The sequence below is a fragment of the Geotrypetes seraphini genome, chromosome 6, assembly GCF_902459505.1.
Source record: "Geotrypetes seraphini chromosome 6, aGeoSer1.1, whole genome shotgun sequence".
In the NCBI taxonomy this organism is placed as follows: domain Eukaryota; kingdom Metazoa; phylum Chordata; class Amphibia; order Gymnophiona; family Dermophiidae; genus Geotrypetes; species Geotrypetes seraphini.
Window position 1 is genome coordinate 228192325 of NC_047089.1, and position 23132 is coordinate 228215456.

The following is a 23132-nucleotide window of genomic DNA, read 5'->3' on the forward strand; positions in this document are numbered from 1 at the left end:
TCACGTAAATGCAGCAAGGGCAAGCGTAACTTACAGTCTTCTATAAGGTGTGCATGTAACTGGCAGCCCCTCCCATGTAAAGACCCCCCCCCTTGCATTTATTAAACACTATCCCCTGAACTCTATATATGGTGAGCAAGAAAAACAAAAGAGAAAGGGCCTCTGTTCTAAAAACTCTGGTAAATTCAAAGCAAAAAGGTGGAACAATAGTTTCTGGATGTCACAGGGTCAGTGGCTGTGCCCATACTCTGATTCTTCCCTCTCTTCTTAAAGAATGACACAGGGATGGTTCCCCACAGTTAACCATGGGGACAAATTCAAGGCAGTTTACAATCTACTATAAACTCTTCCCCTCCCAAACCCTCGCCCCAAAACCCCCCCCAAAAGACAATTCATAAAGGAATGCCACTATTTGATAGGACAGAGCAGCCATCAGAGAACACCCCAGACACGCATACTTTGCAGGATCCCATGTTTAGGGCTGCCAGATTTTCCAATCAGAAAATCCGGACCCCTAGATCCGCCCCCAGGCCTGCCCTGTAATGCCCTAATCCCGCCCCCTGCTGCCTACTTTTGCCGGGCAGGGAGGAAATCCGCGCATGTGTGGATGCCACGCGATGATGTCACGCACGTGGCATCCGCAGACTTCCTCCCTGCCTGATGTGATTTGTGCCGGGTTTTGAAAAGCCACCCGGAACCCCCAACATGTCCTCAGAAGGAGAACATGTCTGGAGAAATCCAGATGTCTGGTAACCCTGCCCATGTCCCCAACCACCTAATTGCTAGTAAGGTATTGGGACTTGTATACCCCTTTTTGTATTGGTACAACCACGCTCAAATCAGTTTCCATACAAACAAGCTATCTAATGTACTTAGGGCAGTGGAGAATTAAGTGACTTGGGTGTTGATGCTGTTGCTCTAACCACTGTGCAACACTCTCCTCCAATATAATATCAGAAGTGAGCCAAGTTAGAACAGTGAAGCCATTGTGACATCACTGATAAGGTTGGCTTTTATTGGTGGAATGAGGCATTATGACATCAGGGAAAGAGATTGGGACTTGTATACCATCTTTTTGCAATTTTGCAACCACATTCAAAGCAGTTTACATACAGGTACTTCTCTTCCCTATCTGTCCTGGTGGGCTCACAATCTGATCTAATGTACCTGGGGCAGTGGAGGATTGCCCAGGGTCACAGGGAGCAGCAGAGGGTTTGAACCCGCACCCTCTGGGTGCTGATGCTGTTGCTCTAACCACTGTGCCACACTCTCCTCCAATATCAGAAGTGAACCAAGTAAGAACAATGTAGCCATTGTGACATCACTGATAAGGTTGGCTTTTATTGGTGGAATGAGGCATTATGACATCAGGGAAAGGGATTGGGACTTGTATACCACCTTTTTGTAGTTTTACAACCACACTTAAAGAGGTTTACATACAGGTGCTTCAAGCATTGTCCCTAGCTGTCCTGGTGGGCTCACAATCTATCTAATGTACCTGGGACAGTGGAGGACTAAGTAACTTGTCCAGGGTCAGAAGGAGCAGCACAGGGTTTGAACCCACAACCTCAGGGTGCTGAGGCTGTAGCTCTAACCACTATGCCATGCTCCCCTCAAAGGGAAAGGGATTGGGACTTAACCACTATGCCACAATGTACCTGAACGTAACTTACTGCTGAAAAAGCTTGAACTAAATTTTAATGCTTTCCATTAAGTTACTCTTCACAGTCACCGAGATACCAACTTAATTTTAAAGTTCAAAGTGGGTTACAATATCATCAAGAGCCAGAACAAAGCTCTGAGCCAACATTAGTTTAAATAAAGTAAAAAAAAGATTAAAAGCGTGAAAAAAAAGCTAAGCACCCTTTTGTACAACAATTTTTTGGAAGAGCATGGGCTTGACATTCTTCCTAAAGGATAGATATGAGCGAGAGGAGTAAATGCCTTAAAGATCTCTTTCCAAAGCCTAGCAGCTTGAAATGGCTGAGTCATGCCAAACCTTCTTATGTCTTTAGAAGAAGGAAATGAAATCAGAGAAAAATGACCTCATCTTCTATATCTAGGAGAAGTCGCACAATGAAAGTGAGAGTAAAGATACATATGAAGTAAAGAATGACACGGTGACAAAATTCATCACCGTTCCCGTCCCCGCAGATAACCGCGGGAAATATCCCATGTCATTTTCTAGTGTCTATTTCAGCCTCAGTCCTTCTACACCAGCATTCTTCAAAGCAAAGCTTGTGGGTCAGTGGTTGTGGCCATTCATACTCTGATTCTTATGGGAGTCAAGGATAATGAAGCCATTGTGACATCACTGATGTGATTGGCTCTTAGGCACTTGTGGAATGAGGCATTATGACATCACAATATCTGCTCTGGATACCAGAGACTGTCATTCTGTAGTGTCTGTTTCAACCTCAGTCCTTCTACCCCAGCATTCTTCAAAGCAAAGCTTGTGGGTCAGTGGTTGTGGCCATTCATACTCTGATTCTTCCCTCTCTCCTTAAAGAATGACATGAAGATGGTTTCCCGCGGTTATCCGCGGGGACGGGGACGGTGATGAATTTTGTCACCGTGTCATTCTCTAATATGAAACAAGCTATGGTAATTTGAAAAGAACTCTGGCCTCAAAAAGAAGCCAACTTTGTGTAACATGTATGACTTTTTTGCCTCCCTCATCCCCGCAGTGGCGATAAACTTTCTCCGATCTCTGCTGGAGCCAGATCCCGCTAAGAGACCAAACATCCAGCAAGCTCTAGCGAATCGATGGCTGAATGACAATTTCCCTGGGAAAATGCTTCACACGGTGACTTATCCAAACAGGTAAGTCAATGATTCTCTAAATTAAACAGACGGACCCTCTCATACCTAAGAGTTTCAGCTTCGTAACCATGGCAGACTGAACTGAAATTTTCAACACAGTATCAACAATGGCTTCAAAATGCTAACACAGAACCCAGCATTTTAGAGCTGAAGTTAGGATTACTTTTCCCACTGGGCATCACTTTGCACTTGTCCACATTAAGGGGGAAGTTATCAACACTGGCTACCATTAAGACAGGTTATTTTGCTGTTAACCCAGATTACACTGTGCATGAATTGTAGTGATTTGGGGGTCACTGAATTCAAAACTGACCTTAATTTTTTAGAATAACCCTCTGATTTTTGGCAAAAGAGCATTATAATGCAAAAATTAACATTTTCGCAATATTTTCTAATGCTAGGAGTCTCTGAAATATTAAAACTGTTTGTCTCAAATTAGATTTTTAAGCTAAAGTGAGAAAAGTGCATGGATAGCATTGAAGAATGTAATCGAGAAATTTTCCGGGGAATAGGAAGGCACCAGACTATGTCCAAATGGTGGAGGCGAAGCTTAAAGCATTCTGTGATCTCAAATGCAACATGTCACTAAAAATTCATTTTCTCCACTCGGTCTGGATTTTTCCCCCCGATAATCTTGGTAGCGTTAGAGATGAGCACGGAGAAAGGTTTCACCAGGACATTGCTACAATGGAGAAACGATATCAGGGCAGATGGACTTCATCAATGCTGGCCGACTATTGTTGGACATTAATTAGAGATGCTCCTAATCTTGTTTATGAACGCACTTCAACAGCAAAATGATTCTAGTAAATAATATTTATAGGAACTCTTAAATCGGCACAATGCGTTACATTATGACTTCTCATGCTATAAATATTTGCGATTTGCTCAAAAACTATACGTGATAGGAGAAAACTGGGGCTATTTTCATGCACAGGAGGTCAAATTCTATAAACTTAAAATTTGTTGCGCAGTGTTATTAGTAACTACCAGCAGTGGTATCATAAGGGTGGGAAGTGCCCCCTGACCTGTTCCCCGCTCCTTTCATGCTCCCTTGTCGCGCACATGCACCTCTTTCCTTCCTCTGTATCTCTTTAACTTCTCCAGGGCGAGCGGCATCTCCAACTTGCTGCCTGTGCTGGCCTCAGCTCTCCTCTGACGTCCCCAGGAAGTGATGTCAGAAGGAGAGCCGATACTGGCATGAGCAGCAGATTGGAGCTGCCGCTTGCGCTGGCAAAGAGCTAGAGGTACGGGGGACAGTGAAGGCAGGTGCATGGGGGAGGGGTAGGAAGGATGGGCAGAGAGGAGGAGAGGTGCCATTGCCCCCCCCCCCCAAGAAGGTGCCTTGGGCAGTCCACCTTCCCACCCCACCCACCCCTTACTGCGCCACCAACTACCTTAAACTGAGACCTGTGCTAAAATAATATGAGTTAGTGCTAAAAATAACACACCTTAACCATAGCTCACATTGATAATGTCCTCCAAAAATCTCATCTGCAGTAGAGAATGACATGGGGACAAAATTTTCCCCATCCCCGCAGGAACTAATTTTCCCATCCCCGTCCCCACGAGTTCTTTTCCTGTCCCTGCCCCATTCCTGTAAGATCTATCTTCATAAGCCTCAGACACTTTACAGTCATAAGTAGCCACATTCTAGAACTCAGATTGTGATGTCATAATGCCTCATTCCACCAATGCCTAAGCTCCGTCCTCATCTGCACAAGCCTCAAACACTTTAAAATCATAAGTAGCAACATTCTAGAGCTCAGATTGTGATGTCATAATGCCTCATTCCACCAATGCCTAAGCTCCGTCCTCATCTGCACAAGCCTCAAACACTTTAAAATCATAAGTAGCAACATTCTAGAGCTCAGATTGTGATGTCATATTGCCTCATTCCACCAATGCCTAAGTTCTGTCCTCATCTGCACAAGCCTCAAACTCTCTAAAATCATAAGTGTTCGAGGCTTGTTCAGTTAAGGTAGAGGTTACAGGAAACGGGGCAGGAACTGGGACAGCGACAAAACTCATGGGGACGGGACGGGGAAATTGAGTTCCTGCGGGGATGGGGACAAATTTTGTCACCGTGTCATTCTCTAATCTGCAGTTTAGATGCCCAGTATTCTAGTGTCACAAGAGTTTTGGCAAATCCTCACAATTCTCCATTTTAATAACTTTGGGTCTGATATTTGAAACCATTTAAACGGCCAGGAGAGGTGAACTGGGCATTTTTAGCCCAATCCAAAACTGGCTACTTTGTGGTGTTCTGAAGGCAGAGTTAGGACTTAGGGAGAAATTGATCAAAGGGTGCTACTGTGTTACGAGGGGGCCGTTGAAAAGTTCTCAGCCAAACCAAGAAGAGGATGATGTGGAGCCGTGAAACTTACGAGTTATTCCACACTTTTCAATTCAATTATATGAAATGAAACAAAAAGTTTCACGGCTTCACATCATTCTCTTCTCGGTTTGCGAGCCCTTTGTGACCAAATTTCCCTCCAATCCCATTCACTAAAGCCTGTAGCGATCCGATCCTGACCCTCCCATGCAAAATAGCCAAGCGATTGATTCACCCAGCGCCACTGACTATGAACCGTCTTTTCAGTGTCTTGTGAAGACATTACTCTAACAGAGCAGCTGAGCGCTAGAATTTCAAGCACAATATCAAATAATTTAATAATCTGCTGCATTATTGTTGTACATGTGTTTGTTGATCGTATTTTACGGTATATTTATGGATGCCCTAGTATGGTTTGGAAACTGTGTCAATGAAAACGGAGAGCAGAACTACTACACATGTCAGTTTTCCAAATGGAAAAAGGTGAATAGTGAAATGCCCCAAGGGTCTGTATTGGGACCTGCACGTTTAACTTGTTTGTAAATGATTTATAGAAAGACACATGTTACCCGGTGTCAGGTCAAAAGCGCGCCGGGACAAAGGCGCGCCCAGACAATTGAGCGCAGCGCGGAGGCACGCGCCGATCAAAATTACTGTTTTTAGGGCTCCGATGGGGGGGCGTGGGGGGGAACCCCCCACTTTACTTAATAGACATCGCGCCGCGTTGTGGGGGGTTTGGGGGGTTGTAACCCCCCACATTTTAATGAAAACTTCACTATTTCCCTGTTTTTAGGAAAAAAGTAAAGTTTACAGTAAAATGTGGAGGGTTACAACCCCCCAAACCCCCCATAACGCTGGCGCGATGTCTATTAAGTAAAGTGGGGGGGGTTTCCCCAACAAAATCCCCCGTCAGAGCCCCTAAAAACTAATTTTTTTCGGCGTGCGCCTCCGTCTTGCGCTCAGTTGTCGGCGCGCACCTTTGTCTTTTGCGCCGTTGTCTATGAACCATGTTACCCCTTTGCTAAAAAGTGCACACTGGTTACCAATCCAACATCGAATTGCCTACAAAATTGCGGTACATAGTCAGTGGCACGCAAGACGCCAGCGCGCTGACAATTCGGCACAAGACAGAAGCGCGCGGGGGAAAAAGTAATTTTTAAAGAGCTCCGACAGGGGGTTTGGGGTGGCAACCCCCCCACTTTAATGGTTAGTGTTCGCGCTGCTATTGGAGGGGGGTTCAGGGGGTTGGAAACCTCCATTATCGAGAAAACTGAACTTTTTCTGATTTTTTTCGGGAAAAGTTCCATTTTCTCTATAATGTGCCCATACCCCCCGCAACGGCAGCGTGAACACTAACCAATAAAGTGGGGGTTGCCACCCCAAACCCCCCAGTTGGAGCTCTTTAAAAATGTATTTTTTCCCCCTTGCGCTTCTGTTTTGCGCTGAATTGTTGGCGCTGTATTGTCAGCGCGCTGGCGCGCGATTATCCCGTCACCGAAAAGACAGCACTTTTCTAAAGATCTCAGTGACTCATAATTGGTCAATAAACACAAGGCAGTATAGTGCAGGCTTTTCACTCGTTTTTTTGAACCCCTGTCCTGCACACAGTTTATATGGATCAGTTTATTTCCGACTGCCATTTTTATTTATTTATTTTTTTAATCATTTTTATTAAATTTTTCATATATATAAAAACAAGTTACATCAAACCAACAACCAATAAGAGGAAGTGCAGAAACAATCAGGTCTTTCACGTTAGTCCTTCACGAAGACCCACAGAAACCAACCCCCCCACCCCCGCCAGAACCTCCTCACAACCTCCCCCACCTTGCACTCCAGTGTCAAAAGTTCAATAAAGAACTGCAAGCTCTAGGGGACAATCCCTCCCAAACGGGAGCCCATATTCTCCTGAATTTCCTCCAAGACCCAGGACCTCCCCTCTGAACATCCAGGTATTCAAATTTTAACAGAGTAAACAGTTCATTCCTCCACATAGTAAGGGTCGGCACTTCAGCTTGGCGCCACAACAAAAGTATACACTTCCGAGCGAACAAAGAGGCCTTTTGTAACAACATGTTGCCCCCTCTGTACAAACCCAAATGAACCCCCTGAGAAAAGAGCAGAACATCCGCTCTCAAAAGAATCTGCTTATGCAAAGCAGACTGCAGGTACAGAGCTACAAAGGACCAGAATGTTTGAATATGGTCACAAGACCAAAACATGTGAAGCAAGCCTGCAGGGGTGGACTGGCACCGAGGACACTGAGCATGAGAGCGTATCCAGAAACATAGGCCCGAAATGGAGAAGCATGCAGCCGCAATAGAATTTGAAGTGTTGCTCTTGCAGTACCACAGAACGAGTCATCCGAGGAAGATGTTTCATAAGAAGCCGAACTCCGGAGCCCATGATACGGTCATCTGACTGTCATTTTTATCCACGTATCTATACCATAGGACTTCATAGGGACCACTGAAGAAGACATTCTGTCGAAACACGGACCGTGTTGGATCCAGGGTCTAAAGTTTTTCAGCGGACTGTGTCCTAGAGGTTTGTATGTGGGTTTGCCAAGTTTTAATATTATTATAATATTAAAATCCATCTCAGGAACATCATTTCTCCACAATGTTTTTTTTGTTTCTTCTTGGATTTATCTGTGGAAATCATTGAGTCAGTTCTCTTGTTTTCGTCTGGTCAATAAATTCTCCAGATATTCAGGACCTAATCCTTTTACAGCTTAAAAAAAATTCAAGTTTCAAGTTTGTTATGTCTTGAAATACCGCTTTATATACCAACATGGTTTACATCTTAACAGTGTTATAAAAAAACTAGTCTTGTAGCCCGTTACATTAACGGGTGCTAGAATATATATGTTTGTGTCTGTCTTTATTTCTTTTTCTCTCTCTCTCTCTCTCCTTAGCCGCTTTCTGTATTTCTGTCTTTCTTTCTTTCTGTCTTTTTTTTTCCTTGGCTGTTCACCACCACCCCTTGCCTGCTCCCCCTGTCCATTCTCCCTTCCTTTTACCTCCTCTGTGTCTACCACCACCCCTTCATTGCTCCCCTTATCCAGCAGCAGCCCTTCTCCCTTTGTTTTACCTCCCCCCTGTCCATCATCACCTCTTTCCTGCTCCCCCTGTCCAGAAGTAGGCCTCCCTTCCTTTTTCTTCCCCCCCCTGTCCATCAGCACCTCTTCCCCTGTCCATTCCTGCTCCCCCTGTCCAGCAGTACACCTCCCTTCCTTTTTCTGCACCCCCCTGTCCATCAGCACCTCTTCCCCTGCTCTCCCTGTCCCTCCCATATCCTCTCTGCTAGGATCAGGCTCCTCTGGCTATGGGTTTGCCGGTTTTAAAGCGATCCTGCACCCTGTAGGGGGGGGGGCAATTGCATTTTGGGCTGAGCTGCACCCGTGCCTTCTTTGAGCTGTTCATATCACTGTCTGTGCCTTTGCTTTTATTTTCGGGGTACTGGGCAGTTTCACCCTGAGCGCAGCGGCGGCCACCGCGGTTGGCAATCGGGGCAGTGAGTATGCGGCTCAGGAGTCCGGGAAGGCATTAGCATCTGCCCTCCGCCGACAGCCGCCTCGGCCTCCTTCCAGCAGCCGCTGCTCCGCACCACCTTTCATGCGCTTTAGCGCGCATGTGCACTCTGCCAGCCACATCCCGACAGACCATGACCCAGGGAACACGGGATAAGAGTGCACATGAGCGCTTAGCATATTATTATTATAGATTAATTAAAAGTCGGGAGAAAGAACATGCAGGCTTATAGCAACTATTAAGCCCAAAAACCTGAAACAAAAGGAGAAAGGTTAAGGATACAATATTAAAATTACAGGAGAAAACATTAGGGAAGTTGGGCTATCTGGAATAAGCCTCTTCTCTTCTTTTTTTTTTTTAAATTATTCCTAAATCTCAAAAGCGTCTTTGAAGAGAGAGGTTTTAAGATTGGATTTAAAATGATTTAAACTAGTTTCCTGTCGTAGGGTTAGGGGAAGGTCGATCCATAATGTTGGCGCAACTACTGTATCATAGAACAGCTGTCGCACCAAGGGGATAGCAAGGAGATGTTATTGAGATGATCTCAGTGACCTTGAGGATTCGTAAGGAATTAAAAGCCGGTCGATGAACAAGGGGGAGCGATTGGCTTGAACTTTAAATGCCAGTAAAAGAGTTTTGAATGAGATTCTGTGAGTGATGGGTAATCAATGAGCTTTTTTAAGAAGCATAACATCAAGCATAACAGTTTAAAACAAAAATTCAATACAACCTAGGTAACTAGTGCGATATCAAGAAGGTTTTGTAGTGCTTTCTGCGCAGAACTGGTTGCAATAAACTGCTTCAGGGCTGTCTTCAGTGATTCAAAATCAATTGCAATTCTAAGCTTATCCCAGGACAAGCAGGCAGCATATTCTTGACTGATGGGTGACGGCATCGACGGAGCCCCGGTACGGACAATTTTAGAGTGATTGCACTCTAAGAACTTGGAAAGTTCTAGTAGGCCGCACCGCGCACGCGCGAGTGCCTTCCCGCCCGACAGAGGCGCGCGGTCCCCAGTTTCTTAGTTTCCGCGGAGCTAAGAAGACGCGTTTTTCAACGGCCGTTGAAATTTTTTCTACTTGCCTTCCCGCTCGCGTAAACCTTTTTGGCTCTATTGCCTTTTTTCTTTTATTTCATTTTTGTAAAAAAAAAAAAAAAAAATCTTATATTTTTTCTTCAATTTGGTTTTTCCCCGGCGGGGCCTACTGCCACTATCGAGGCCTCGGCCTTCGATTTGGCGGAAGCCGTTTTTCCTTTCATGCCCCCTCAACCAGGTTTTAAAAAGTGCCAGCGGTGTGCTCGGCCTATATCTCTCACGGACCCGCACAACTGGTGCCTACAGTGTTTGGGTCCTGAGCATCAGGCTTCCACCTGCACCCGCTGTGCCACGTTAAAGAAACGTACTTTAAAAAATCGCCAGATACAACAGCGATTACTTTTCGGTGCCGAGATGTCCGATCCCGTTCCGTCGACACCGACATCGGCACCTTCACATTCGGCACCTACTTCTTCGACGCCGCGTGATACCACACCGGCGTCGCACCCAGGTAAGCCGGCTAAGAAGCCTTCCCCGCTGGAGCGTCCTCCGGTCTCTATTGCAGCGAGCCCAGTCCTGCCGACCGTGAAACGCCAGCGGAAGCGCTCCGCCCCGATTGAAGTGAGTCCCTCGACCTCGGGCTCTTCATCTTCGGGGCAAAAATCAATTGCAATTCTAAGCATTTGGAACCCTTCAGTGGCCCTTCTTCAGAGTGTACTGCTTCTTAGGGTAAACATTCAAAGAAAAGGTCAAATTTGTTATCAGCAAAACAAATGACAACTGAACTCTTGAGTCTTGGGAATCAGTCTCATCTGTTTGATTTACAGAGCCAGGCCTTGGGAAAGGGGAGGGCCAGAAAACCCTTATATTTAACTTGTGTTTCTCGGAAAGTGACTGTCACTGTCCTTCCCACGCTTTCAGGAGATAATTAGGCTCATCGTGGTCCATCTGATTCTACAGGTGACCGAGAGCTGGATGCTCTAAAATCACCATTAAAATTCGGTGGGTCGCTATAGTGCCGGTAAATTGTCCGATTTGAGTCTGATTTGAAAATGAATTGATGTTCAAACAACATCACATGCAAATGAGTTCCACAGAGGTCCATCGTAATCCCATTTAGTCAATCGTAGGAGAAAGCAACTGCAGAACTGCAGAACAGCTACATCACTGGAACACATGAGCGTCAATCATAGGTGTGTTTTTTTTGTAGCACATCATTGGAGCGTGTCATAAGAGGGGAGGGGCGGAAAATTAACAACAAGCCATGCAAATATGAAAATGCAAGATATGTACGCTTTTTTTTTTACATTGCTTTGGCGGGACATATGCAGTCGGCAGCGCCAGACTGGTATATGCTTTTAACGGACACGCTTGAGATGCACCTTTAACACATGTGCATAAGACATACTCTTTACATACAAGTATATTATATGGTTCCCAAGCACATAAAAAGTATTTTTATGAACTTCCACATGCAATTAGTGGCCAGACATGCCAGTATACGCCATTATTCCAGTCATTCGAAGTTCAGTCTTCTTCCGGCGTCAACCCTTTTCATCCAGTGCACTTCTCCTGAAGAAGGAGGTCTTCCTCCGTAACGGAGCTCTGTATTGCTTTGATTTAGCATGGACTCTTTCATTTGCCATCTATTTGGGACCTAAAATGTCACCGGAGATAAGTATCTACTCTTATGAACTGTGTTAATTATCCTGAATCGGGCGTCAGATTAGGCGATTTCCCTTCTGACAAATGACTATTTTGATTTTGTGTATTACCTCACAGGGACTATTACCCTATTGTGATAACGTTACATTTATTTTTGCTTTTTTTGCACTTTGAACTAGCACCTTAGGTCCAAGGATGTATCATGCTCGTTAGACCCTTTTGGGCTAATCAGCTGACAACTCTTACACTTGGCAGGCACCTTTGAGTTGTGTATACTGAGGACCATTTACTATTTATGATTTCAATTGCATTATCACAATATATTTGATTTGATTTTGAGGATTTAAAGCTTAATGTGTATGTCCCTAGTGGATTTAATTGAAAGAACTGGTATACACTTCTAAGACATGTGTTTCGACGACGACGGTATCTCCTGACCTGTCGCTAATTTTGGACTGTTAAGTACAAAAGGTATGGGGAAGGCAAGGAGAGGAGCGGGGGGGGAGAAACATAAGAACATAAGCATTGCCCCTGCCGGGTCAGACCAGGGTCCATCGTGCCCGGCAGTCTGCTCCCGCGGTGGCCCCCCAGGTCCATGACCTGTAAGTGCTCCTAACCTACAACTTCCATACCCTGTTCGCCTAATGTCCAGTGAAGTAACCCTCTATCTGTACCCTGCTATCCCCTTTGCTTCCAGGAAGTCATCCAGTCCCTTTTTGAACCCCATTATTGTACTCTGTCTTATCACCTCTCCTGGAAGCGAGTTCCAGATGTCCACCACCCGTTGAGTGAAGAAGAACTTCCTTGCATTCGTTTTGAATCTGTCCCCTCTCAGTTTTTCTGAATGAGCTCTTGTTTTTGTTGTCCCCGCTAGTCTAAAGAATCTGTCCCTCTCCACCTTCTCTATGCCTTTCATGATTTATAAGTCTCTATCATGTCCCCTCTCAGTCTCCGCTTTTCCAGGGTAAAGAGTCCCAGCTTGTCCAACCGTTCGGCATATGAAAGGTTCTCCATGCCCTTTATCATCCTTGTTGCTCTCTGGACCCTCTCGAGTATTGCCATGTCCTTTTTAAGGTATGGCAACCAGTATTGGACGCAGTATTCCAGATGTGGGCGCACCATTGCTCGATACAGTGGCAGGATGACTTCCTTTGTTCTGGTAGTGATACCTTTTTTGATAATGCCCAAGAGAGGAGGAGAGGTGCCGTGCCCTTACAAAGACTGTGCCCAGGGTGAATCACCACACCCCTCTTACTACGCCACTGAAAGACCGCGATGACATCGATAGCCAAAATACTTCAATGCTAAACAGGTTAAAACTGGTTTAGCGCCGATCGTTAAATGCCCAGGGAGTTTTGGAGCAGATAGGTGTGAAGGAATTAGATGACCCAGGCAGTGGTGTAGTATGGTAGGATGGTGCCTTGGGAGGAAGGAAGATGTTGTCCTGCTTCCCTCCCCCCCCTCGATGATGGGGGTCTCTTAACTGCACTCTTCCACCCCCTCTTAAACCCTTCTATTCTTCACTGGCAGCAAGCAGGGGCTCCTACCTGCTGCTTGAACCAGCTTGAGCTTTCCCTGTGATGTAACTTCTAGGTCATGCAACCAGGAAGTTAGGTCAGAGGGAGGTCTTGGGGCCGGCGTGAGCAGTGAGTAGGAGTCCCTGTTCTCTGCCGGTGAAGAATAGAAGGATTTAAGAGGTACCGGGGAATGCAGTTTTAAAAGACCACCTATCACCAGGGAAGAGGAGGGATGCCGGGAGTCCTTGCTACGTATGTCGGTGCCCAGGGTCGTTTCCCTTGCCACGCCACTGGACCCAGGGTTTCATCTGGATGCCTGGCAGGCTTGACAGAGAAAAAAGAGCTGAGCTTGAGCCACTGCATAATTCAGCAACTGACAATTTCAGGGAGTTCTTTATGAGAACACTCTCCCCCTCTCCCCTGAGTACTGCACAAAATCATTATGTTGTCGTGGTTAAACAGTTATGCCTTCGGCTTCTGGGAGCAATTGGGTTAGCAGGAGTGTCACAAACCAGCACACGCTCACGGATCTGACAAGTCTCATCTACTGTATCACGTGCAAATATAGTAAAGGATGACAGATAGAGACCAGCATGGCCCATCTAGTCTGGCCAGTAAGGTGGTCAGGGTTATTACTGCTACTCTGTGCAGGTTACCCCCCCTCTAGGCTGTATTAGGGTTACCTGACGTCCAGATTTACCTGGGCATGCCCTCTTTTTAGAGGGCATGTTCGGGCGTCCAGATGCCGCTTTTCAAAACCCGCCACTTTGTCCGAGTTTTGAAAAGCATATTGCATTGGGAGGGGCATCCGCACATGCGTGGATGCAACGCGGTGACATCATGTGTGCGTGATGTCATCACGTAGCAAGTGCGGATGCCCGACCAACCGACAAGCAGGCTGAGGGGGGCGGGGGCTAGAGTTTTGAAAAGCATCGGGAGGGGCGTCCGCGCATGCGTGGATGCAACGTGGTGACATCACGTGTGCGTGATGTCATCAGATCGCAAGTGCGGATGCCCGACCAACCGACAAGCAGGCTGAGGGGGGCGGGGGCTAGAGTTTTGAAAAGCATCGGGAGAGGCGTCCGCGCATGCGTGGATGCAATGTGGTGACATCACGTGTGCGTGATGTCATCACGTCGCAAGTGCGGATGCCTGACCAACAGACAAGCAGGCTGAGGGGGGCGGGGCTAGAGTTTTGAAAAGCATCGGGAGAGGCGTCCGCGCATGCGTGGATGCAATGTGGTGACATCACGTGTGCGTGATGTCATCACGTCGCAAGTGCGGATGCCTGACCAACAGACAAGCAGGCTGAGGGGGGCGGGGCTAGAGTTTTGAAAAGCATCAGGAGGGGCGTCCGCGCATGCGTGGATGCAACGCGGTGACATCACATGTGCGTGATGTCATCACGTCGCAAGTGCAGATGCCCGACCAACCGACAAGCAGGCTGAGGGGGGCGGGGGCTAGAGTTTTGAAAAGCATTGGGAGGGGCGTCCGCGCATGCGTGGATGCAACGCGGTGACATCACGTGTGCGTGATGTCATCACGTCGCAAGTGCAGATGCCCGACCAACCGACAAGCAGGCTGAGGGGGGTGGCGGCTAGAGTTTTGAAAAGCATATTGCATCGGGAGAGGCATCCGCGCATGCGTTGATGCAATGCAGTGACATCACGTGTGCGTGATGTCATCACGTCGCAAGTGCGGATGCCCGACCAACCGACAAGCAGGCTGAGGGGGGCGGGGGCTAGTGGGTGAGGCTGGGGCGTGGTATGGGCGTAACCGGGGCGGGTCTATCGGTCCAGATTTTACGTATGTAAAATCTGGTAACCCTAGGCTTTATTGAAGTGTGAAAGTTATTTATGCTTTGCTTTGAGTGGAAAATGTTCTATGCTTTGATTCTGCGCTCATACTAAATAAGGTTCCTTTGTGTTTATCCTATGCTTTTTTGAATTTTGTCACCGTTTCTGTCGCCACTACCTCCACCAGAAAGGTATTCCAAGTATCCAATTCCCTCTTTGTGAAAAAGAATTTCTTAAGTTCAACTTCTTTCAGTTTTAGTTCATGTCCTCTGGTTTTACTGTTTTCCTTTTGTTGGAAAAGGTTCTTTTGTTCCTTAATGTCCAAGCCTGTTCTTATCTTACATTTAGGAAATTACTGAGAACTTACTTATTTGATAAACAAGAATATTGATCTAAAACTACATATTTAAGATGGTGTTTTTTATTAGCTCTGTATTTTAATGTATTTTTTAAACTGATGTTGAACTTATAATAGTGAGTTTTTGGATATTGTATTTCTTAATTGAAATGTCTCAGTTTCTCTGTTGTGAACCGCCTAGAACTGCTGGTGGGGTGGTATGGTATACAAGAAAATGTATTATTATTATTATTTAAGTACTTATCTTCCCGTGTCCCTCTTTTCCTTGGAGGTATAAATAGTCAGGTTTTCAAGTCTCTACTCATATATCTTTTGCTGCACACCCCATACCATTTTGTTTGCATTCCTCAGCATGAGAGCAAGGATAGACTGACGTCCAAAGAAAAAAACCCTTACTACTAACTAGTAATAACCTGGTAATAACCTAGTAATAACCTAGTAATTCAGCTTATCCCCTCCTCCCAGGCTAGACTCACTCTGTAGCCTGGGAGGAGGGGATAAGCTGAATCTGCAGACCAGAGCAGTGCTGGAATAAGGTCAGCCCTAGGAAGGCATTCAGGCCAAACAAGACTCTGAAATAGATGGGGAAGTTTCCTCACAGGGGGCTAAAGCTCTATCCACCATTCGAGAGGGGAGAACTAGCTTCCAAAACCTCACAGTGGCCATTAATAGGACTGTGCGCACCCCCTGCGGAGGGGTTTTTCTCTGTTATGTAAAAAACCAGAATCAACATCCCCACAGTAAAAACCAGACAAGTGGAAGAAAGTGGGGAGGTATCTGTACACGTCAATCTATGACCATGAGTTTGAAAGGCCTCACAACTGGATATGTCATATGGACCGATATTTATTTACGTATGTTTAAAACTTAACACCAAAAAGTCCAACAGGACAGAGAACCCACAGGTATAAAACAGTACAAAGGAAGTGGGAACGGAAAATGAGCACTCCACTGAAGATCACTGATGTAAAACCAACTTGTTTAGTTCAGAAAAAGACACAAGCAGGAGCTGTGGACTCGACACAGCACTGTGTTTCGGCGTCTGAGGAACACCTGCATCAGGGGTCACTCGGTCCGTAGCTTTTCAGTGATTTTGGTTACTCTGGCATGTTAGTTGGACTGAGCTTTGTTTTATCCCAGACCTGTCATCTGTGAACATATATGGCCATAGTGACCCCTGATGCAGATGTTCCTCAGTGCTGTGTCGAGTCCACAGCTTCTGCTTGTGTCCTTTTATGAAATAAACAAGTTGGTTTTACATCAGTGATCTTCAATGGAGTGTTCATTCTCCGTTCCCACTTCCTTTTGTACTAAAACTTAACACGGTCATATGTTGATGTGTACAATTACCTCCCCAGTTTAGCTCTTTTGACTACCATTTCTTTTGGTTTTATGTAATTTGACCTAAGGGTGTAAGTGCAGTCTGGCCAGAATTTCCTTATGTTTAAAACTATGTCGGATACTTTACTGATAGTTGGGGGTGGGGGTTTTTTGACACTAACAACAATACCCCCTCCCCTCCCCCCCCAGGACTCTACATGCTTCTTGCTGGACATCTTCTTGTTTGAAAAGCGTTAGTCACTACTGGTGGCAAAAAAGCAGTTTTTAACTTCAGTTAGTTATATGCCCCTGAAGAAGCCACACAGGTGAAACGCGTTGGGCGCAGCTCATGGGAGCATTTTCCGAGGATGAAAAAAATGTGTGCAGATTTTTTAATGCAATGTATTAGTCCATTATTTTCCATTCCCAGACTAAACAGGAAGTCTTCACCTAAGCTGGCCAAAAGTACTTACTGTATGTCAAGGAACTCTGAGTAAAGAATGGGCAGCTTACAAAACGTTCTTTTACATGGATAAATTGGCATTTACCTGGGTAATTGACTTGACAATTGTTCTCCATAAATAACGAAAGTGCATTTCAGTGCACCGTATATACTCAAATATAGGATGAGATTTTGGGGCCCAAAAAAATGGCCCAACAATAGGGATCTCATCCTATATTTGGGTCATCAACCCGACTCCTTCCCAGACGATACAGTAGGCTGGGACAGGAGAGATGCCTCCTGTCTCCTGTCCCGGCCGTCTAACTTTTTTTTTACCCCCCCACCCTCACCCCCACCTCCGGTGCGTGCTTACCTGCCATTTTTAATCCCTGGTGGTCCAGCGGTACGAGGCAGGAGTGATCTTTCTGTGCCCTGCCCCATGCTGAGCCTCTCCGTCCCCGTTCCTTTTTGGCGGCCAGCGTCGCACCCGACAAGGCCTTGCTCTTCCTGCTCGGCCCGGGTGCTGCTCTCTGAATGGCCTCCACCAGATGGCCAGGATGGAAGACAAGAAGTATCCCTCCTATCCCAGCCTACCACTAGACCACCAGAGGTAGGAAGGTGAGGCAGGGTGGATATAGAGCCTGGCAAGGAGTGAGGGGGGCTAGGTACAGAGCCTGGTAGGATAGGGAGGGAGTCTGGGTACAGAGCCTGGTAAGGAAGGGAAGATGGCTGGTTGCAGAACCTGGGAGGGGAGGGCTTGAGGGAGGGGATACTGGGTGCAGATCCTAGAAGGGCATAGCACTTGAATATTAAGCCCCTGTCTTATATTTGAGTCAACCATTTTTCCTCCTTTTGGGGGAGAATGGGGGTCTCGACTTTTCTCCATGGACAAGCAGTATAAGTCAGCCCCACTTTTGGTGATGTCATCTACGTCCCCAATTCGGATTTGCTCTCCCAGAGCTCAGGTGAGGCTTTGGGAGCCTCATCTGAGCATGTGCAGGTAGCCCTATATATACCTGTGCTGTCCCTCATTTAATCCAGTTTAGTTCATCCGCCCTCACGGACGGATCACGCTCTCCATCCAAAAAAAAAAAAAAAAGAAGAGAAAACGATGGCAGAAAGAACAGAAAAACCAGCAGCAAAACCTGGATTCAAGAAATGCCCAGACTGCAAAAGAAAAATGAGCTCTACGGACCCCCACGAGGTGTGTGTCCGTTGCCTTGGGGAGGCTCACCTCATGACTGCCTGCCCTCAGTGCCTAAAAATGTCCCCGAGGGCTCGAAGAAACCGGCTCCATTCTCTACAGAACTCGGGAGAAGAGCAAAGGAGGAAGGAAAAAACCCAGCAAAATACAAAAACCCCTCCGGCACACCCGACTCCAGCAAGAGCTTCCCCGGGACTCCCAGCCACAGACCCGACTCACCTGCAGCCTGAAAACGATCAGCAACGGCAAGGCAGACTGCTCCTGAAGCTGTCCGGACTGCTAAAAGCATCCCCACCAGCTGCCCCGAGGATCGGGCCACCTTCCGGCTCACCGAAGGTCTCCTCGATGGCTGCCCAGAGGATCGGGCCACTGTCGGGCCTGCCGAGAGCCCCCCCGATGGCTGCCCCAAGGATCGGGCCACCCGCAGGAGCAGAATCCATAATGGCAGCGGCCGAGGGTCTCCTATCCCCTCCGCCTGCTTGCCCCAGTGCTCCGACAGCCGACAGTGCCATGCTTCGATACAGCACGGCGCCATGTTGCCTGCAGCCCGAGATCACTCTCTGCTCCGATTCCAGCTCCCGATGACGTCAGCACGTCGGGATCCGCCCCCTTAAAGGCACAGCTACACCTAAAAGCTGCACAGCCTAAAGACAGTGCTTTTTCAAGCATGAGCACTGACTCTGCCCAGCAAACCAGCCAAGATGCAAAAAACAACAATCACCAAAGCTTCAAACAGGGAAAAAGAAGGAAACGATACAGGACAACTTCATCGTCTTCCTCCACCTCCTCCTCCTCTGCCTCTTCAGTCTCACCGAGACGGCACAGACACCACCACGGAGCCAGAAGCAGGGGCAGGTCCCACCAACACAGCGCCAGTGCCCCTGACCAACCAGCCGCCACCATGGACCACCAACAACTATTTAATCTATTCAGAAGATTCATCTCACAACAGCTGACGGGAAGTCCAGCACAAAATGCAGAACAAGTGCGGCAACCATCACCGGCAGGGAGGCATGGAGCACAGACAGCGGCATCTCACTCACTGACCACAGGCGGTTACGCCTCCGACCAGAGTGAGTGCTACCAGCCAAGCTATGCCTCAACAAAAAGCAGCCCACATGCATCAGCAACTGGGGAGACTCCAGACACTGAACCTGCAAATGGGACAGCACAATCTGACACTCCCGCAGAAGACCTCACCTATCCCAAGTTCCTCCAGAAGGTGGCCACCCGCCTAGCACTTGCTCCAACACCGGAGCGAGAGGCGACAAACGAAGTGCCGGGACTGCTAAAATACCTGCAAGTGCAAAAGGCCACAGCGATACTACCAGCCCACAAGTTGCTACTAGATCGCCGGGACGAGATCTGGAAGACCCCAATGTCAGGCACCGCTGTGTCCAAGAAACTGGACCAAAAATACCAGATCAGTGAGGCACCAGGCTTTGACAAACCACAGCTCCCTCACCATTCTATTATAGTGGAATCTGCACTCAAAAAAGCGAAGAGCAACCGCCCTCATGCCAACGATCCCCCGGGCAAGGAACCCAGGACCCTGGATTCCACTGCAAAAAAGGTCTACCATGGCTCCATGCTCAATGCAAAAATTGATACCCACTTATTCCACCTTACCCTGTATAACGATGCCCTCCGGAGGAGAGTAGAGGAAACCCTGGACACTCTACACCCGGAGGGAAAAGCCTGCATAGCTCCCATACTGCAGGACATGGAAGAATGCGGAAAACATATGATAAGAGTGACCTTCGACGCATTCGAAACCTCGACCCGCACAGCTGGAGTAGCCATAGCAGCCAGACGCCTGGCATGGCTACGAGCCTCGGGACTCCGAGAGGACACCCATGAGTGTATTGCAGACGCGCCATGCTCAGGGGAGAACTTATTCGGAGACAAAGTGACGGAAGCAGTGGACAAAATGAAGGAGCATTGCACTACTCTCCAAACCCTCTCCTCAGATGGCCTGGTAAAAGCCGCAACAATAAGACGGCACATCAACCAGTATCGCCGACAGAACACCAATGGAAGGCGGTATGACAGCCAGACCAGATGGCCGCCACACAGACAGAAAGCACATCAACCCAGCGCCCCTTACCAGCAAAGGCAGCGCCAGAGGGAACGAAAACAACACAAGCCAGCCACTTCTACCGGCACGAAAGCGGGGCCCAGTTTTTGACTCATCAACAACGCCCCCCACCCCAGTAGGGGGCCACCTCTCCCTTTTCCACAAGGCCTGGGAGAGGATAACCAAAGACAAATGGGTGCTGCGAATCACAAAAAATGGATACCGCATCAGATTCCGCACCCACCCACCATCCAACCCACCAAAAAGAAACTACAGGGAACCGCAGCCAGAACTCATCTCCAGAGAAATAAAAGCTCTCCTCCAAGCGAGAGCAATAGAGCCAGTACCCAGTTCACAGCACAACCAGGGATTCTACTCACGTTATTTTCTCATCCCCAAGAAGACGGGAGGGTTCAAACCCATCCTAGACCTACGAGGCCTGAACGAGCACTTAGTCAGGGAAAAATTTCGGATGCACTCCCTAGGGACAATCCTACCATTAATTCAAAAAGACGACTGGCTGGCCTCCCTGGACCTTCAAGATGCATATTCCCACATCCCTATGCATCACTCCCAAAGAAAATTTCTACGATTCAGGACCCTAAACCAGCACTTCCAATACCGGGTCCTGCCCTTCGGACTCTCATCCGCACCGAGAGTCTTTACAAAATGTGTAGCCGTAGCAGCGGCCCACCTCCGCAAGAGCGCCATATGCGTGTTCCCCTACCTGGACGACTGGCTACTGGTGGGTCCATCGGCCCAGGCAACAGCAACAGCAGTAAAGACAACGATGTCACTCCTGCAATCCCTGGGTTTCCTCATAAACATCAAAAAATCCATAATACAACCAACACAATCAATAGAGTTTATAGGGGCAAGAATTTGCACACCCCAGAACGCAGCCTTCCTACCCCACTCAAGGGGAACAGCAATACGAAAACTAACTCAGAGTATATCAGAGACACGTACAGTCGCAGCCAGAACGATACTACGTCTCCTGGGCCATCAAGCTGCCACCATACACGTCGTCCCGCTTGCCAAGCTCCACATGCGACCCCTGCAATGGTTCCTCAGAAAAAATTGGAACCAACACACACAACCTCTGTCACACAGAGTCATAATGGACCAGAAAATCTGCAACAGCCTCAAGTGGTGGACATAGCAGCAGAATTTGTTCAAGGGCAGGCTCTTCCAGCAGCCACAACACCAACTGACACTCACCACAGATGCCTCAAAGCAGGGGTGGGGAGCCCATCTCCTCCACCTGAGAACCAAGGGCCCCTGGTCCCCATCCGAGGTCAAACAACACATCAACCTGCTAGAACTCAGGGCAATTGGGAATGCCCTACAAGCCTTTGCCCCCTGGATCTCCAACAAGACCTTACTGATTCAGACAGACAACCAGGTGGCAATGTTCTATATCAACAAGCAGGGAGGCACGGGCTCACTCACCCTCTGCAGAGAGGCCCACAAAATCTGGACATTCGCTTTAGCAATCAACACTCTCATCCAGGCCACCTACCTCCTGGGCCAGAACAATGCCCTGGCGGACAGCCTCAGCAGAAAGCTGGACCCCCGCGAATGGTCCCTCCACCCGGAAGTAACCCAGGAACTCTTCCACAAGTGGGGCCTCCCAACAAGAGACCTCTTTGCAACGAAGGACAACATAAAGTGCCCACAATTCTGCTCCAAAAGACCAGCACAATACAGTCAAACCAGGGACGCTTTTGCCATACATTGGGGAAAACACCTACTCTACGCCTTTCCCCCCATGCCACTTATCCACAGAGTGCTCCAGAAGATCAGGCAAGAGGAAGCCTCAGTGATCTTCATCGCGCCCTACTGGCCGAGACAAGTGTGGTTCCCCTTCCTACATCGGCTGGCGACACAGCCGCCGATCAGCCTACCACTGCGACTGGACCTGATCACCCAGGACCAGGGACAAACTCTGCATCCCAGTCTGAAAACTCTAGCACTTACAGCATGGATGTTGAAAGGCTAATCCTGGACCCTTTCCACATGTCAACAGGGGTGACTGAGGTACTACTAGCAGCCAGACACCCGTCCACTAGAAAATCATACAGGCTCAAGTGGAAAAGATTCCACATATGGTGTGTTTCGAAAGGAGAAGACCCACTGAACTGCCAGGTCCCAACTGTACTCTAATACCTACTTAACCTATCCAAGACGGGCCTCAGAACATCCTCCATACGGGTCCACCTGAGCGCTATATCAGCGTTCCACAGCTGCATCGAAGACAGGACCCTAGCCACACACCCGCTAGTGTCCAAGTTCATGAAAGGGCTTACAAACCTGCACCCCCCGGTCCGCCGCCCGCATGGGACCTGGGCATCATCCTCCACAGGCTAACAGTGCACCCCTTCGAGCCTTTGGAGGAGGCGCCAATCAAATTCCTCACCTGGAAAGTAGTTTTTCTCATCGCCATCACATCAGCAAGACGCATTAGCGAGCTACAAGCCCTGGTGACATACCCACCATACACACAGATCCTTCATGATCATGCAGTGCTGAGAACTCACCCAAAGTTCCTACCAAAGGTAGTCTCACCTTTCCACATAAACCAAACAATAGTACTTCCCTCCTTCTACCCGGGACCACATAACAACAGCACGGAACAACTCCTACACACTTTGGACTGCACCCGTGCACTCCGCCTATACATTCAACAAACACAATCCTGGCGAAAGGCAGTACAACCGTTCGTCTCCTTTGATCCCAACAAACCAGGATCACCAGTGGGAAAACGCACTATTTCCAACTGGATCTCAAACTGCATCGCCTTCTGCTACGAGCAGGAGGGAACGTCCCTTGAAGAAAAGGCCACAGCACACCAACTAAGAGCCATGGCCGCTACACTGGCAAACCTCAGCAACACGCCACTCCAGGACATTTGCAGAGCAGCCACATGGTCTACCCCACACACCTTCACCAGACACTATTGCCTGGATCGCCCAATGCAGACCTCCAATGACTTTGGCCTCAACATATTACGATTGGTGACCAAA

The 23132-nt window shown here is 47.9% G+C and overlaps 1 protein-coding gene across 1 annotated transcript in view; it reads left to right on the top strand.

The window, feature by feature from the left end:
- HUNK (hormonally up-regulated Neu-associated kinase) overlaps positions 1-23132 on the top strand; it is a 119743-nt gene that overhangs the window by 73226 nt on the left and 23385 nt on the right. Inside the window, exon 7 of the mRNA XM_033947489.1 lies at positions 2688-2823. Within this exon, the coding sequence (XP_033803380.1) occupies positions 2688-2823 (136 nt within the window). The remainder of the gene's footprint in view (positions 1-2687; positions 2824-23132) is intronic.